Source organism: Schistocerca cancellata, chromosome 11 (assembly GCF_023864275.1).
Source record: "Schistocerca cancellata isolate TAMUIC-IGC-003103 chromosome 11, iqSchCanc2.1, whole genome shotgun sequence".
NCBI classification, from domain to species: domain Eukaryota; kingdom Metazoa; phylum Arthropoda; class Insecta; order Orthoptera; family Acrididae; genus Schistocerca; species Schistocerca cancellata.
The window spans coordinates 81,261,171-81,276,524 of record NC_064636.1 but is presented as its reverse complement, the minus strand read 5'-3'; the positions used below and the strand labels follow the sequence as shown (position 1 = coordinate 81,276,524).

Below are 15,354 nucleotides of genomic sequence, written 5' to 3'. Positions count from 1 at the left end.
GCGTAAACTGGATGAGGTTCCATGAGTGAAGTTCCTGGTTATCCAGACGGATAACTGAGGTGGCGCCAGCGTGTGCATAAGCTAACTGAGAAGTTGAGCTCCGCTTGTTTTGCCCTCAAAACTCTCTCTCGTGGCATCGAGGTGCAAACAGATTTGCTAGTTTGGTGTTTATTTTTTCATTTCTTCCCCTCAAACATCAGTTTTCTGGATGGTTTGACAAGGCCCTCAAAGAATTCAATATATGTGCCAATCTTTCCATCTCGGAGTAGCACTTGCACGCTGCGTCCTCAGTTATTTGTTGGATATATTCCAATCTGTGTTTTCCCCTACAATTTCAGTTCTAACTTCAAACACAACAAAAGACACGGTAATGAGAAACAGACAACTGTTTATTAGGTCACGGCTTGACAGCATAAATATAAATAGAACTGTACAGTTTAGTGCCATGTACAAGATTGCCGGCTGGAGCCTGTGCACAGTAATATAAAGAGCTTTTGCCCACCAGGGGCCGCTGGTTTCTGGTTCCAGGGTATTGAGGCACTGTCCACATTCAGTGGCCTCCAGCGGGTCCCAGAGCAGCCAAATGGCATGCTACTGGAAGGTGTGACACATGCCATGACAGTGGTGGTCAAGGTGTAGTAATGTGCGGATTACTGAGGTTTCTACCCTCTACAGCTCCCTGTAGTAGCAGGCAAGTTCCCAGAATGAGATTTTCACTCTGCAGCGGAGTGAGCACTGACATGAAACTTCCTGGCAGATTAAAACTGTGTGTCGGACCGAGACTCAAATTCAGGACCTTTGCCTTTCGCGAGCAAGTGCTCTACCAACTGAGCTACCCAAGCACGACTCACGCCCCGTCCTCACAGCTTTACTTCTGCCAGTACCTCGTCTCCTACCATCCAAACTTTACAGAAGCTCTCCTGCGAACCTTACAGAACTAGCACTCCTGAAAGAAAGGATATTGCGGAGACATGGCTTAGCCACAGCCTGGGGGATGTTTCCAGAATGAGATTTTCACTCTGCAGCGGAGTGTGCACTGATATGAAACTTCCTGGCAGATTAAAACTGTGTGCCGGACCGAGACTCGAACTCAGGACCTTTGCCGTTCACGGGCAAGTGCTCTACCAACTGAGCTACCCAAGCACGACTCACGCCCCGTCCTCACAGCTTTACTTCTGCCAGTACCTCGTCTCCTACCTTCCAAACTTTACAGAAGCTCTCCTGCGAACCTTACAGAACTAGCACTCCTGAAAGAAAGGATATTGCGGAGACATGGCTTAGCCACAGCCTGGGGGAAGTTTCCAGAATGAGATTTTCACTCTGCAGCGGAGTGTGCACTGATATGGAACTTCCTGGCAGATTAAAACTGTGTGTTCGACCGAGACTCGAACTCGGGACCTTTGCCTTTCGCGGGCTAGTGCTCTACCAACTGAGCTACCCAAGCACGACTCACGCCCCGTCCTCACAGCTTTACTTCTGCCAGCACCTCGTCTCCTACCTTCCAAACTTTACAGAAGCTCTCCTGCAAACCTTACAGAACTAGCACTCCTGAAAGAAAGGATATTGCGGAGACATGGCTTAGCCACAGCCTGGGGGAAGTTTCCAGAATGAGATTTTCACTCTGCAGCGGAGTGTGCACTGATATGGAACTTCCTGGCAGATTAAAACTGTGTGTTCGACCGAGACTCGAACTCGGGACCTTTGCCTTTCGCGGGCTAGTGCTCTACCAACTGAGCTACCCAAGCACGACTCACGCTCGCGGGAGAGCTTCTCTAAAGTTTGGAAGGTAGGAGACGAGGTACTGGCAGAAGTAAAGCTGTGAGGACGGGGCGTGAGTCGTGCTTGGGTAGCTCAGTTGGTAGAGCACTTGCCCGTGAAAGGCAAAGGTCCTGAGTTCGAGTCTCGGTCCAGCACACAGTTTTAATCTGCCAGGAAGTTTCATATCAGCGCACACTCCGCTGCAGAGTGAAAATCTCATTCGGAAATTAGAGATATTGGTCGATAATTTTGTGTGTCTATTCCTTTACCCTTCTTATATGCAGGAGCCTTGCTATTCTTCTTCAATTTCACTCAGAATAACAATTTCAACAGCAAATCTTATCATCAAAATCCTTTCACCCTGAATTCTTATCGTATTCCTGAACTTTTTCTAGAATTGTGGCATAGCTTGATCAGTGCAAGGACTGAACAATAGGAGTGACAGTCTGCATCCTCGGCAGCATCTTGTCATTCAGAACTGTCCCATAGATTTCCTGGGCAAATGTAGCTATGGCAAAAAATATATTTATTCTACAGAAATGTGCATCAAGAATATTGTGTTAATGTTCATGCCCTAACCAAACACACTGCAGAAGCCTCTTCAAGGATCTATGAATACTTAAACTGACTACAGTACAATCTTTAATGGTTTTGTTGTTTTTGTTATTGAATTTTTAGTTTTTCACCACTCAAACCTACTGTTTTTTCGCAGTTGCCCGCTAATTTCATTGGGTATAGCCAGTGAACTGATTCGCACTGTATTAGTCTTTTTGCGGGTCTTATGAAAGATGTTTTGGTTGCCACGTTGGATTTACTCGAAATAGGGGTTTTTAGCAAGGTGATGTCATTAGTCAAAGGAAACGGATGGTACATGCCAAATTTAACCTATAGTGTAATAATAAAATTTTCTGGTTGTCGTCTCTGCAACACAACCTGTATTTCAAAAAGAGATAACATATATGTTTGTAATTGAGATGGTGCCTTATGCAGCTTAAATGTCATCTTATGTGCCAATGAATAAATGGCATTCGGCTGAAATCATATAATGAAATATGACAGTCTGTTGGCACAACCTCCATTTGGCATTCACATTCACTGACTCCATCAACTCGGGCTGTGTTACAGAGAATTTTGTCACGACAACCATACAGGCCAATTTTAGTCAAGTGCCAGTTACACCCTATTTACTTCATCCATACATGGGTAGTATAGGTATTTTTCAAGATAGATGTTTTGCTTCTAACACACAAATATAAATTATTATAAAAGTATCGGTGTGCATAATTTAGCAGCTTAGCCACGATTTGTTGTTAGTATGTTTAACAGAAGTGGATGCTTCTGCCAGTTAATGCATAAATTTTCTCTTTCCACATCTCAAAAGGCTTCACTTTATGATGGGAGTTATGGACCCTGATGTGGGAATGAACAGTTGGCTCTAGTGAACATGATAAATAAACAGAAACCTGTCTTGCATTGTAGAATTTTTATATATCAGTTTCGGACTTCATGGCACTGCAACACAACAAACCAAGAAGGAAAAGACGTCTCTTGGGTAGGTGTGCTGTAGAACTGAAACTACATATTTGCACAATAAGCAAATGTAAATAAGAAATCCACCAAATATGGCACGATACCTTCAGAAACTGTGAAATCGAGATTTCGCTGTGCAATCTGTTTCTGTTACACAGTCTAAGTGCAGGACACGTGATGTGCTTAACCAATCAGAACACATCAGACATTATGTAATCAGTGAACCACATCATCTCATCTTCAAGCAACGAACACAAAGACGATGACAAGATGTTAAGCATGAAAGTTGAAAAAAGTAGATGCTGCAAAATAATGTACAAAATATACAGCACCAAGCGAAGCGGTGCTGTAACATACCTTTAATGTTGAGGTTCAAATGGATCTGAGCACTATGGGACTTAAAAAAAAACTTCTGAAGCCATCAGTCCTCTAGAACTTAGAACTACTTAAACCTAACTAATCTAAGGACATCACACACATCCACGCCCGAGGCAGGATTCGAACCTGCGACCGTAGCGCCTAGAACCGCTCGGCCACGCCGTCTGGCTCATGGTGAGGAAAATGAAGAAACCAGTTTCACTGAAAAGCATGGAATTGTAGTCACCAGTCGTGCTTGTGATAGTCTTCAAAAGAATTATTGCATCCCAGTTCTGCCAGGTGGGTAAAGTTTACCCACTTCAACAAAAAATGATTTGATATTTCTTTCTGGTTATGTGCTCAATGGAACTGAGAAATATTTGGTCTTTCTGCCATATCGTGGGCTGGTACTTCTGACGTCCCGCCACATTCTCTCCACATTCTGTCTGTGAACACAATGATTTTTCAGATCTACAAAGTTCAGACTATGGTTCACTCTAAGATGCTGTAAACCGTCAGTACCAAAAGTGTTGTATGAAGTGAAGCAGTCACTAATGATCATTGTCACAAGGAGGATCTTTTCTTTTAGTACTCTGCACAACACTTCCTCACTCCAAAATTCAGGGGGCTCAAGAAAGCATCTTTTTGACCCTTGCTGCATTCCACCGAACACCCAATTTCCTTGGAACACGTGAGGCAATACTGACCCTATAACTTATCTTAGAAGAAAGATTAAGGAAAGGCAAACCTACAATTCTAGCATTTGTAGACTTAGAGAAAGCATTTGACAATGTTGACTGGAATACTCTCTTTCAAATTCTGAAGGTGGCAGGGGTAAAATACAGGGAGCGAAAGGCTATTTACAATTTGTACAGAAACCAGATGGCAGTTATAAAGGTCGAGGGACATGAAAGGGAAGCAGTGGTTGAGAAGGGAGTGAGAAAGGGATGTAGCCTCTCCCAGATGCTATTCAATCTGTATATTGAGCAAGCAGTAAAGGAAACGAAAGAAAAGTTCGGAGTAGGTATTAAAATCCATGGAGAAGAAATAAAAACTTTGAGGTTCGCCGATGACATCGTAATTCTGTCAGAGACAGCAAACGACTTGGAAGAGCAGTTGAACAGAATGGACAGTGTCTTGAAAGGAGGATATAAGATGAACATCAACAAAATCAAAACGAGGATAATGGAATGTAGTCGAATTCAGTCGGCTGATGCTGAGGGAATTAGATTAGGAAATGAGACACTTAAAGTAGTAAAGGAGTTTTGCTATTTGGGGAGCAAAATAACTGATGATGTTCGAAGTAGAGAGGATATAAAATGTAGACTGGTAATGGCAAGGAAAGCATTTCTGAAGAAGAGAAATTTGTTAACATCGAGCATTGATTTAAGTGTCAGGAAGTTGTTTCTGAAAGTATTTGTATGGAAGTGAAATGTGGACAATAAATAGTTCATACAAGAAGAAAATAGAAGCTTTCGAAATGTGGTGCTACAGAAGAATGCTGAAGATTACATGGGTAGATCACATAACTAATGAGGAGGTATTCAAGAAAATTGGGGAGAAGAGGAGTTTGTGGCACAACTTGACTAGAAGAAGGGATCGGTTGGTAGGACATGTTCTGAGGCATCAAGGGATCACCAATTTAGTAGTGGAGGGCAGCGTGGAGGGTAAAAATCATAGAGGGAGACCAACAAATGAATAAACTAAGCAGATTCAGAAGGATGTAGGCTGCAGTAGGTACTGGGAGATGAAGAAGCTTGCACAGGATAGAGCAGCATGGAGAGCTGCATCAAACCAGTCTCAGGACTGAAGACCAGAACAACAACAACCCAGTTTCCTACAATTTCATGGCCTTTATTCCATTTCCGTTTCCCAAATTTTGTCTCATCCATTTCAACAACAACTCCTGGTCCCCATAACTGCTGTGAATTGTTTGTTGCCCACTCAGTACCACTACATGTGTATGTAACATTTCTTTTTGGTGATCTGCTTGACAGAACATGTATTCAGCTAGGTAACCTGCGAAATATTTGGTCTTTCTGCCATACTGTGGGATGGCACTTCTGATGTCCTGCCACATTTTCTACTCATTGTGTGTATGTATGGAACAATCTTTCAGAACCTTCACTTCATGACAGACAGTAGCCCAGTCAGTCACTATACGTGTAGACATGCCGTAATTTGTGACAAGTCTCAGTCTTCGGATGACACATGGAGAGCCATAGGGCACAGAACTCTGACATTTTTCGGACTGCTATTCACAAAGTCACCAAACTAAGTACCATTCCTGGCACTGCACTCGAATGTACACTGCGCACTGATCACATGACTACCCTTCCATCATGCTAGCAACGAAATGAATTTTCATTCAATAAGAACATGCAAAGCACTTTGCATTTCAAGCCCTCTGATGAGTGTGGAAGCACATGATGAGGGACTAACCATGACCATAGTTCACCTTCACTTATCCTATAAAATCCAACATCAATGACAAAACAGCCGTCACATTCTATCTTATCTGAACTACAACTAGACAACTGACAATTTCGTTTGAATCAGACCAAATTTCGTAACATATCACAGTACTCGATATGGTATCGTCACTACTCACATGATAGTGTGACATTTCACTTGCCCAGAGCAACCGGTTTGATTGACTGATTTCTTTATTAATCTGTGTAAAAATTTACATTGTGTGGATTTCGTCAGCAAAATCATATACAATACAATATACCTGCAATTATATACATAAAATATTTACACACATTTTTAAGGTATCTTACATTAGTTTCACAACTTTATGTAATTTTCTTATAGTACTGTAAGATTCTGGATTTCATATTATAATTAATTCCTCATATATTACAATGTGGGCTACTTTAATTACGCTACATGTTTTAATTCAGATAGTCCGTTACTGCGTAATAACTTTTATTTAATAAACATTTTTTAGTTTTATTTTGAACTGTCCAATTGTGTCAATATCTTTTATAATTTCGGGTAATTTATTACATAATTTAATGGCATTGTACAACAAGCTCAGCTGAGTTTTGACTTAATTTTTCCTCTCTACATGCAGATTGTATTGGTTTCTAGTTTCATAGCTGTGTACTAAAGAATTTTTAACATAGCAGTATATATTTTTTTTTACATACATAATACTTTGAAAAATGTATGCACAGGGGACAGTTACGATTTCCAGCTTTTGGAAATGTTCAAGGCAGTGAGCCCTACTGCCACTCTTGGTTATTATATGAATTGCTCTTTTCTGTAATTTGAAAACTATTTGAATATTTTTACACTTCCCAAAATATTGTTCCATAGGTAATAACAGAGTGGATATAAGAGAAATATACAGATCTGACACATGTAGTATCACACACTGCAGTCAGAATTCTAAGAGCATGGCATGCTGTAGCGATTCTGTTGCTAAGTATTTTAATATGTTTTTCCCACTTTAACTGACTGTCAACATGCATACCAAGAAATTTTCTGTAGTCTACACATTCTATAGTTTCATCGTTTAACATAAAGTTGTTATAGTGTGGTTTTTTGCAGACATAGAAGTTAACAGCATTTCTTTTTTTTTTTAATTTAGTGTTAGTTTATTACTGGATGCCCACTCACGTACTCTGTTTAGTGTTTGTTCGGCTTTGTCTTTCAGTGCATCTGGTGATTTGTTACTGATTAGAACATTTGAGTGATCTGGAAACAATATTGTTAGTCCATGCTTGAAGCTCTGTGGGAAGTCATTTATGTAAATGAGGAATATTATTGGGCCAAAGACACTACCCCATGGGACGCCTATATTTACATAATTTGGGTCTGAAGTATACTTTACAATATAGTTTGAGCAACTTTAAATATGTGAGATTTCGGTTATCTGTCTTCTATTTTTTAGATATGACTGGAACCACTTTTTCACAAGTCTCCTTATTCCCAGTTCATCTCACTTATTTAGCAATATGTTGTGGTCTACTGTATCAAATGCTTTAGTTAGATCAAGAAATATACCTGTTGTGTAGTTCCCTTTATCTAACTCTTCTAGAATGTGTTTTGTGAGGTGTGCTGTTGCTGATTCTGTGCTTTTCCCTGATCGAAATCCAAACTGGTCAACAGACAGTAAGTTGTATTTATTTAAATAATTCATTAGCCTGTCTTTCATAATAGTTTCTAATATTTTTGCAAATCATGAGAGTAGAGAAATTGGCCTATAATTTTCAATTTTTCTTGCATCACGTTTTTTGAAGAGAGGTAGTAATTTGGCATATTTTAAATAGTATGGAAAGGAGCCCTGCTCGAAAGATTAATTTATAATATCATCTAAAGGTGGAAGCAGGCTCCTGATACAGTCCATAATTATAAAAATGGGGACTTCATCCAGACCAGCTGAGTTTTTGTTTTTCACTTCTTGTGTTGTAGGGAATAACACCATTGAGTGTGATACACCATTATTTGGCTTTTTGACCTGAGGGGCTGTTTGAAAATTTTCCTGCAATTTTATTCCTATGCTACTAAAATAATCATTTATATAGTTTGCCAAATAACCCCGGTAGAGATGTGCTGCGAAGTAATCACATCTCAGGTCAAAAAGCAACATGGAAATACGGAAGCTTCCGATCCCGCCCGTCTGCTTTGACCCATGGCGTCACAAATATGGCGGAAACGACCATAAACCACGATTCCAATAGGGCGCATATAAAGTCGTTACGTACACATTATGAGGACGAAAATACATCGAAAAACGAACATACACACGTTCCACAAAAAGCCTAATGACACTAACGGGACGAGCGCGGGAAATGGGCTTTTTTTTGGTGGGGACAAACTAAATATAAACCCCCATACAAAACCACACAAAACGACGAAAAAAACCGACATCACAAAACTCCCCAAATACCACTAAACACAATATCATCTGGAATCGGACACTTCCCTTGACCTATATAACTCAACAGCAGCTCCCGATCCCATAAATTAGGACCTAACACTTCCCTTGACCTATACAGCTCTGAAACATCTCCCGATACCAAAACCAACATTCACAGCCACACATTGGGACCGAACACTTCCCTTGACCTGTTATCCTTACAACATCTCCACATACAGCCGTCCCTGGTCCGAAACGCCGGAACTGTAAGTAAACCTCATTTCTTCACAGCATACTGAACAGTTCACGACTTCATCCAAAAATCCGAATAGCCGCCAACCGAAAACTGTTGACCCTGTGAGTCATATCCATACCTACCAAAGACATAAAAAAAGCAATTTACCACAATTAACACACGACGCCACACTCGCAAACTAAACCAAAAACATCACCTAACACACCACCAGAAGGCACCACCGATCGCATCAAAACGAAACCTGCAAACACGCCACTCTCACAAACTAAATTCCGCGCCATCGTGACGTCACACACCACAGCAGTCTTACGTCACGGGTCAAAGCCGACGGGTGAAATCGGACGCTTCCATTCACCCAACAACATTTTTGTGAAACAAGAATTATATAATTTGGATTGTAATAAATAGTTCCCTACATAAACTGAAGTTATGCTTTTACTTTCCTGCCTATTCACATTAACGGAAAACTCAACATGTTCGCGAAAATAGCTGATTATTCATGACATAAGTTACGCAATCACTGTTATGCCACAAGCTAACTATAATGTTGTCACCACAACTTGGTTTTTATCTTTCACATTAGGAGGTTCTGCCCATTAACAAATAGTTAGCTTTGAACACAGCCTAGACCTGTAACTACATTACACATCAATCTACCACCACAACCCGACTTTATGCTTTCGCATTTGTTGGCTTCACCAACTCACAACCAAAATGTTGCATTCCAACCTAACCTAGATCTCTAGCTACACTGCAGACCAGTCTGTCACCACAACCAGATTTTCTACTTTCACATTTGTTGGCCTCACCAACTAACAACCAAACTGTTGCATTCTGACCTAACCTAGACCTCTGGCCGTACTACAGATCAGTCTGTCACCACAACATGATGAGGGACTAACCATGACCGTAATTCACCTTCACTTATCCTATAAAATTCAACATCGCTGACAAAGATTTAGTGAAATGGTTTAGCTTCAATGGACTCTCACTGAAATATAATAAGACTAGCCTAATTATATTCAGTTCACTGCAAATGCTGAAGCGGAGGACGAATTAACTGTGAAATGTGTAACATAGTCAATAGAACGAGTTGAAACAACAAAGTTTTTGTTTGAATTGACTCCAGAGTAAACTGGTCTCATCACATAATAAATCTTCAGAAGAGACTCAGCTCATCGATTTTTGCCCTACGCGTTCTCTCAGAGAGTGGAAACATGCACACAATGAAAGCGGCATACTATGGATATTTCCATTTTGGGGAAACCAAACACTAGCAAACAAAATACTCTTGGCCCAGAAATGTGTTATAAGAATAACGAGCGGCGTAGACTCCAGATGTAGTTGTAGAAACCTTTTCTGGAAACTAAAAATTCTTACTATGACGTCCCGATACATATTTTCTCTTATGAGTTTCAGCAGCAAAGATACTGAGTTTCATAAAAGAAATAGTGAATATCATGGATATGATACTAGGAGAAAGCGCAATTTCCAGAATGAATGTAAAAACCTGGGCCCGCAGTAGCATTCTCCCTTCCCAAGCACGGAGTCCCGGGTTCGATTCCCGATGGGGTCAGGGATTTTCACCTGCCTCAAGACGACTGGATGTTGTTGTGTCGTCTTCATCATCATCATTCATCCCCATTATGGTCGGAGGAAGGCAATGGCAAATCACCTTTGCTAGGACCTTGCCTAGTACAGCGGTGCGGGTCTCCCACATCGTCCCCTACGCGCTGTCAGGGAGTATGGGACTTCATCATCATCATCATCATCATCATAGTGCAAAAGGATGTACAGTTCTCTGGTGCAAAAGTTTTTAATGCTCTCCTTCCAGGTATTAAAAACAAATTTGATAACCATTTCTCTTTTAGGGGGCATCTGAAGCAATTTCTACTGAATATGTCATTTTAAAGTTTAGAAGAGGGTTTTTTTTTTTTTTTTGTTGCCACAATGAAAATATCAAAAATGGTTCAAATGGCTCTGAGCACTATGGGACTTAACTTCTAAGGTCATCAGTCCCCTAGAACTTAGAACTACTTAAACCTAACTAACCTAAGGACATCACACACATCGATGCCCGAGGCAGGATTCAAACCTGCGACCGGAGCGGTCGCGCAGTTCCAGACAAGCACCTAGAACTGCTCGACCACCCTGGCCGACCAATGAAAATATCACCTAGGTCTGTGGCCAAGATATTGTGAGTGTGATATACCATAGTTTAAGTTTGTACAATGATGTAGGTACCATACCCATGTAACATTCATAGACATTTTCACTTGTTTTTAATTTTTTTCACTTTCTATGTGTAATGTTTGATGTAATCTGTCACTCTTAGCACATATGTGTATAGCAAACATGTAGAATTACTTCGCATGGGGCCTCCCGGCCAACAATGCCATACGATCATTTCATTTTTATTTTTGTCTGATTGACTGCTTTACTACTACCTTTGTAATGGTTGTTTACTGACACACTCTATATCCTTGTGAGTTTATCGCAGTTGGATCGATGGAGGAAGAAATTAGTAAAATAAAATGAACTAAATAAAATAAACCTGATGTTCTGCTTTCACATTCGTTGGCTTTGCCAACTCACAACTAAACTGTTGCATTCCTCTGGCTACACTGCAGATCAGTCTGTCACCACAACCATATTTTCTGTTGTCACATTCGTTGTCTTCGCCAACTCACAGCCAAACTGTTACATTCCAACCTAACCTAGACCTCTCGCTACGATATAGATCAGACCGTCACCACAACCATATTTTTTCTGGCAGTCAAGCTGTGCGCCTGTGTCCTAGCGTAACCACACCATCCCAGATCACGAGATATTCGGAAAATACAGCCGAAAACAGCTTAACCTCACTTGTGAAAACTGCGTCCTGTTCTTGGAGCAACGGCCAAATATTTCCAATAACGAAGAATAGAAAAGTCACTGCTTCACTCCGAGCAGTTTAATCCTAGATTCCTAAACCATACAAAAAATATGATTGCAGTTGGTGTCAATTTGTGGTTCCCGTCGATATACTGAGCAGCACAATGGTGTATCAGGTGCAAAACAGAGGATTTTGTACTTATTTTGTATGTGATATACCACTGGACATTTTATAACTTTAATTAAGTAGTGCAAAACTATAAACTACGACTTCCTTTGAATAAAATATGAGGTGGTAAAATTTACGATCGTTTAGTAACAATGTCACAGTGTTTCCTCTTCCCCCTTTTTAATGTTCCAGGATTAAGTTCTGTTGTTATGCTCAAGCCGCACGCAAAGAGTAACAATGTCATTGCTTCATTCCCGTGGAGGTATTTTTACCTCCATGTTCATTCCCATCCTTTCAGATGCCGTCTTACGCCCCAGCATGACTAAAAAGGCCAATATTTCTGACAACCAAAATTACTTAGGAAGGCTTAGCTCTCTTTATTTCTATACTGTATGTATACTAATTTGTGTCTCTGCGTAACGAAGTAGTCACCTTGCAATGGTTTTGAACAGATCGGGTCTGCTGAATTTATTCTACATCACGTTGAGTTACGCTCAGACTGTGTAACAAAAGCACATCGCACAGGGCAATCTCGATTTCACAGTTTCCGAAGATATCGTGCCCTATATGGTGGATTTCATATTTATACATGCATACTGCGCAAATATAGAGTTTCGATGCTACAGCGCATTATAGATATATCCAGAATATGTCCTCGGTTTGTTGTGCTACAGTGCCAGGAAGTCGGATACCGGTACACATAAATTTTACCCAATTTACAAAGCAGAAATACACCAAAACATGACATTTCGGCTTCACGACGATTCAGCAGCTCGCCGTATTTTCGAAATCGCGTAAACTGTACAACGTTGTTTAGTAAAAGTGAAACTTAAGGGACAGTTCACTTAGAAGTTAAGTGTGTTGGTGATGGCGGAAATTCTTGTAAACACTGAGTTATAATTCGCATATATTCCACGAATCTAAGTCGCTACCGACATTAAGCAAAAATGCAAACGTTAAACAAATATCTGTCGCGAACTAACAACAGTTACATCGTCGTATTACGTTAAGACTGTGTTATGCGAAGAGACATTACCTCTGATTTTACTGATAAATCCATTCTACAATTTGCAACAATTGTGTAGTGAAAATTTCTTAGTTTTTCAGCAGATTTAAAGTGTACTTGCAATAGTACGATTATCGGTTTATCAACTATGTTACACGAAAATCGATTTTTCAGATATTCTTACTTACGTTCAAAGAGTTAACCGTCGTCCTATTAAGTCTTCGAAGTGCGAACATTTCGTGTATCGGAGTTCTCACAGGATGAGAAATAGTACTGCCATATCATCTAAAAATATTAAATAGCGGACTAGATACTCGATCCTAAAAACAAGGGCTACAAGATCAGAGATAATACATAAACACTCTTATTGTCAATCACTAGCAGAAACATAGCAGGAAAGACTTTTTTCCCATGCATTGGTCGCTATTATCTTTATGAATGGTACTGGACATGTCAAGAAATTATACATTTTCTTTTATTTTTATTTTCTTTGGCAATATGGTTAATAGCCATACAGCCACTCGCATTATAAATTGCAAGTATTAATAAAAAATAACACGTTTTTTAATATTCCTTCCGAAACAACTAAGTATGACAGATATACTGTAATTTGAGCTGATGTCAGAAATTAAAATATTTGGAATTGTTATGAAGGATACTTGGAAAGGCACAAGATAGCAGGAGGTCAGCTTTCGTGAAGTTTACCATAAACATTTTTCTATACATCTACATCTACATTTATACTCCGCAAGCCACCCAACGGTGTGTGGCGGAGGGCACTTTACGGGCCACTGTCATTACCTCCCTTTCCTGTTCCAGTCGGGTATGGTTCGCGGGAAGAACGACTGTCTGAAAGCCTCCGTGCGCGCTCTAATCTCTCTAATTTTACATTCGTGATCTCCTCGGGAGGTATAAGTAGAGGGAAGCAATATATTCGATACCTCATCCAGAAACGCACCCTCTCGAAACCTGACGGGCAAGCTACACCGCGATGCAGAGCGCCTCTCTTGCAGAGTCTGCCACTTGAGTTTGTTAAACATCTCCGTAACGCTATCACGGTTACCAAATAACCCTGTGACGAAACGCGCCGCTCTTCTTTGTATCTTGCTGTGGTTTGGGCGCACAAGGAAAACACGGTTTAGACCTGCGTAGGAGGTATTGTCACAGTCACAATAAGAAAATTCAAGACTCCTACTCGATGAAGCTGGACTGGAAAATATCCGTGATATTATACATACATGACTTACAAAATATTTGGTATTTGTAGAAACATAAAGTATTACTGTGTTCTATGGACTATAAGACGCCCTTTTATCTTCGAAAAATTGTGGTATTATACATACAAGGCAGCAATTATTGAACTATATGAAATAAAATCGTCATAACTCCTGAACGGTTTGCAGAGCGTTCAAACTGCACGGTTGACCACGGGGCATGATGGGTTCAAATGGTTCAAACGGCTCTGAGCACTATGGGACTTAATTTCTGAGGTCATCAGTCTCCTAGAACTTAGAACAACTTAAACCTAACTAACCTAAGGACACACACACATCCATGCCTGAGGCAGGATTTGAACCTGCGACCGTAACGGTCGCGCGGTTCCAGACTGTAATACCTAGAACCGCTCGGTCACCCGGCCGGAGCATGATAGGAATTAGTATGCACGTGCAAGATTTGGTTTAGCGACGAAGGCCGCTTTCATTTGGATGAGTTCGCCAGTGTTAAAAGAAAAGAAAAAATTCCTTGACGTCTATATTTATGTGCTGCTCCATGACTCTACTGTCAATATCTTTATTCGTGGCTTGTGTGTTAACTTCTGTGTTTTTCTTATAGTAAATGTGTTGTTTTTTCCGTATCCAGGGTGTAATTACAAAGCTAATAAAATGTTTTCTTGCCTTTAAATAATATTTTTCATCAGGTTATGGGCCCAGTACACGTGTAAAGGCAAACAACACAGTTAAATTAAAATAATATTTTTCATCAGGTTATGGGTTGAAGCAAGCGCCACGTTGCTGGAACAAACGTTTTGTTGAGTTCATGAAGAAAGCTGGTTTTTCAAACAGTGATGCAGACCGATGCCTATTTTATCGTAGACAAAATGGAAATAGCCTGTATGTGGCAATCTACGTTGATGATGGCCTGATTGTCGGCAGTAACAAGAAAGAAATTGTTTTTTTTATGGATGTTTTACAACATGAGTTCGAAATAACAACTGGCAGTCTTGACAATTTTCTTGGCATAAAAATAAAGCAATATGAAGATGGAGCAACAATGATAAGTCAAGAGAAATACACAGAAGAAATTCTGCAAAGATTTCGAGTGGCAGAATGCAATACAATCTCAACTCCTTTTGGACGTGAGGACAATAATGAAAACGAAGAAGTTTCGTCATCTGTACCCTACCGTGAAGCAATTGGTTGTCTCATGTACCTTTCAACAGTAACTCGTCCAGACATCACTTTTGCAGTCAATAAAGCTGCTCGAGCTATGGAGAAACCAACCACTGAAGACTGGAATAGAGTAAGGCGCATTTT

General features: G+C 40.3%; 1 protein-coding gene across 1 annotated transcript in view; it reads right to left on the bottom strand.

The window, feature by feature from the left end:
- Positions 1-12,134, bottom strand: part of LOC126108232 (serine hydroxymethyltransferase, mitochondrial-like) — a 205,713-nt gene extending 193,579 nt beyond the window's left edge. Inside the window, exon 1 of the mRNA XM_049913463.1 lies at positions 12,087-12,134. Within this exon, the coding sequence (XP_049769420.1) occupies positions 12,087-12,134 (48 nt within the window). The remainder of the gene's footprint in view (positions 1-12,086) is intronic.
- Positions 12,135-15,354: the final 3,220 nt, after the last annotated feature.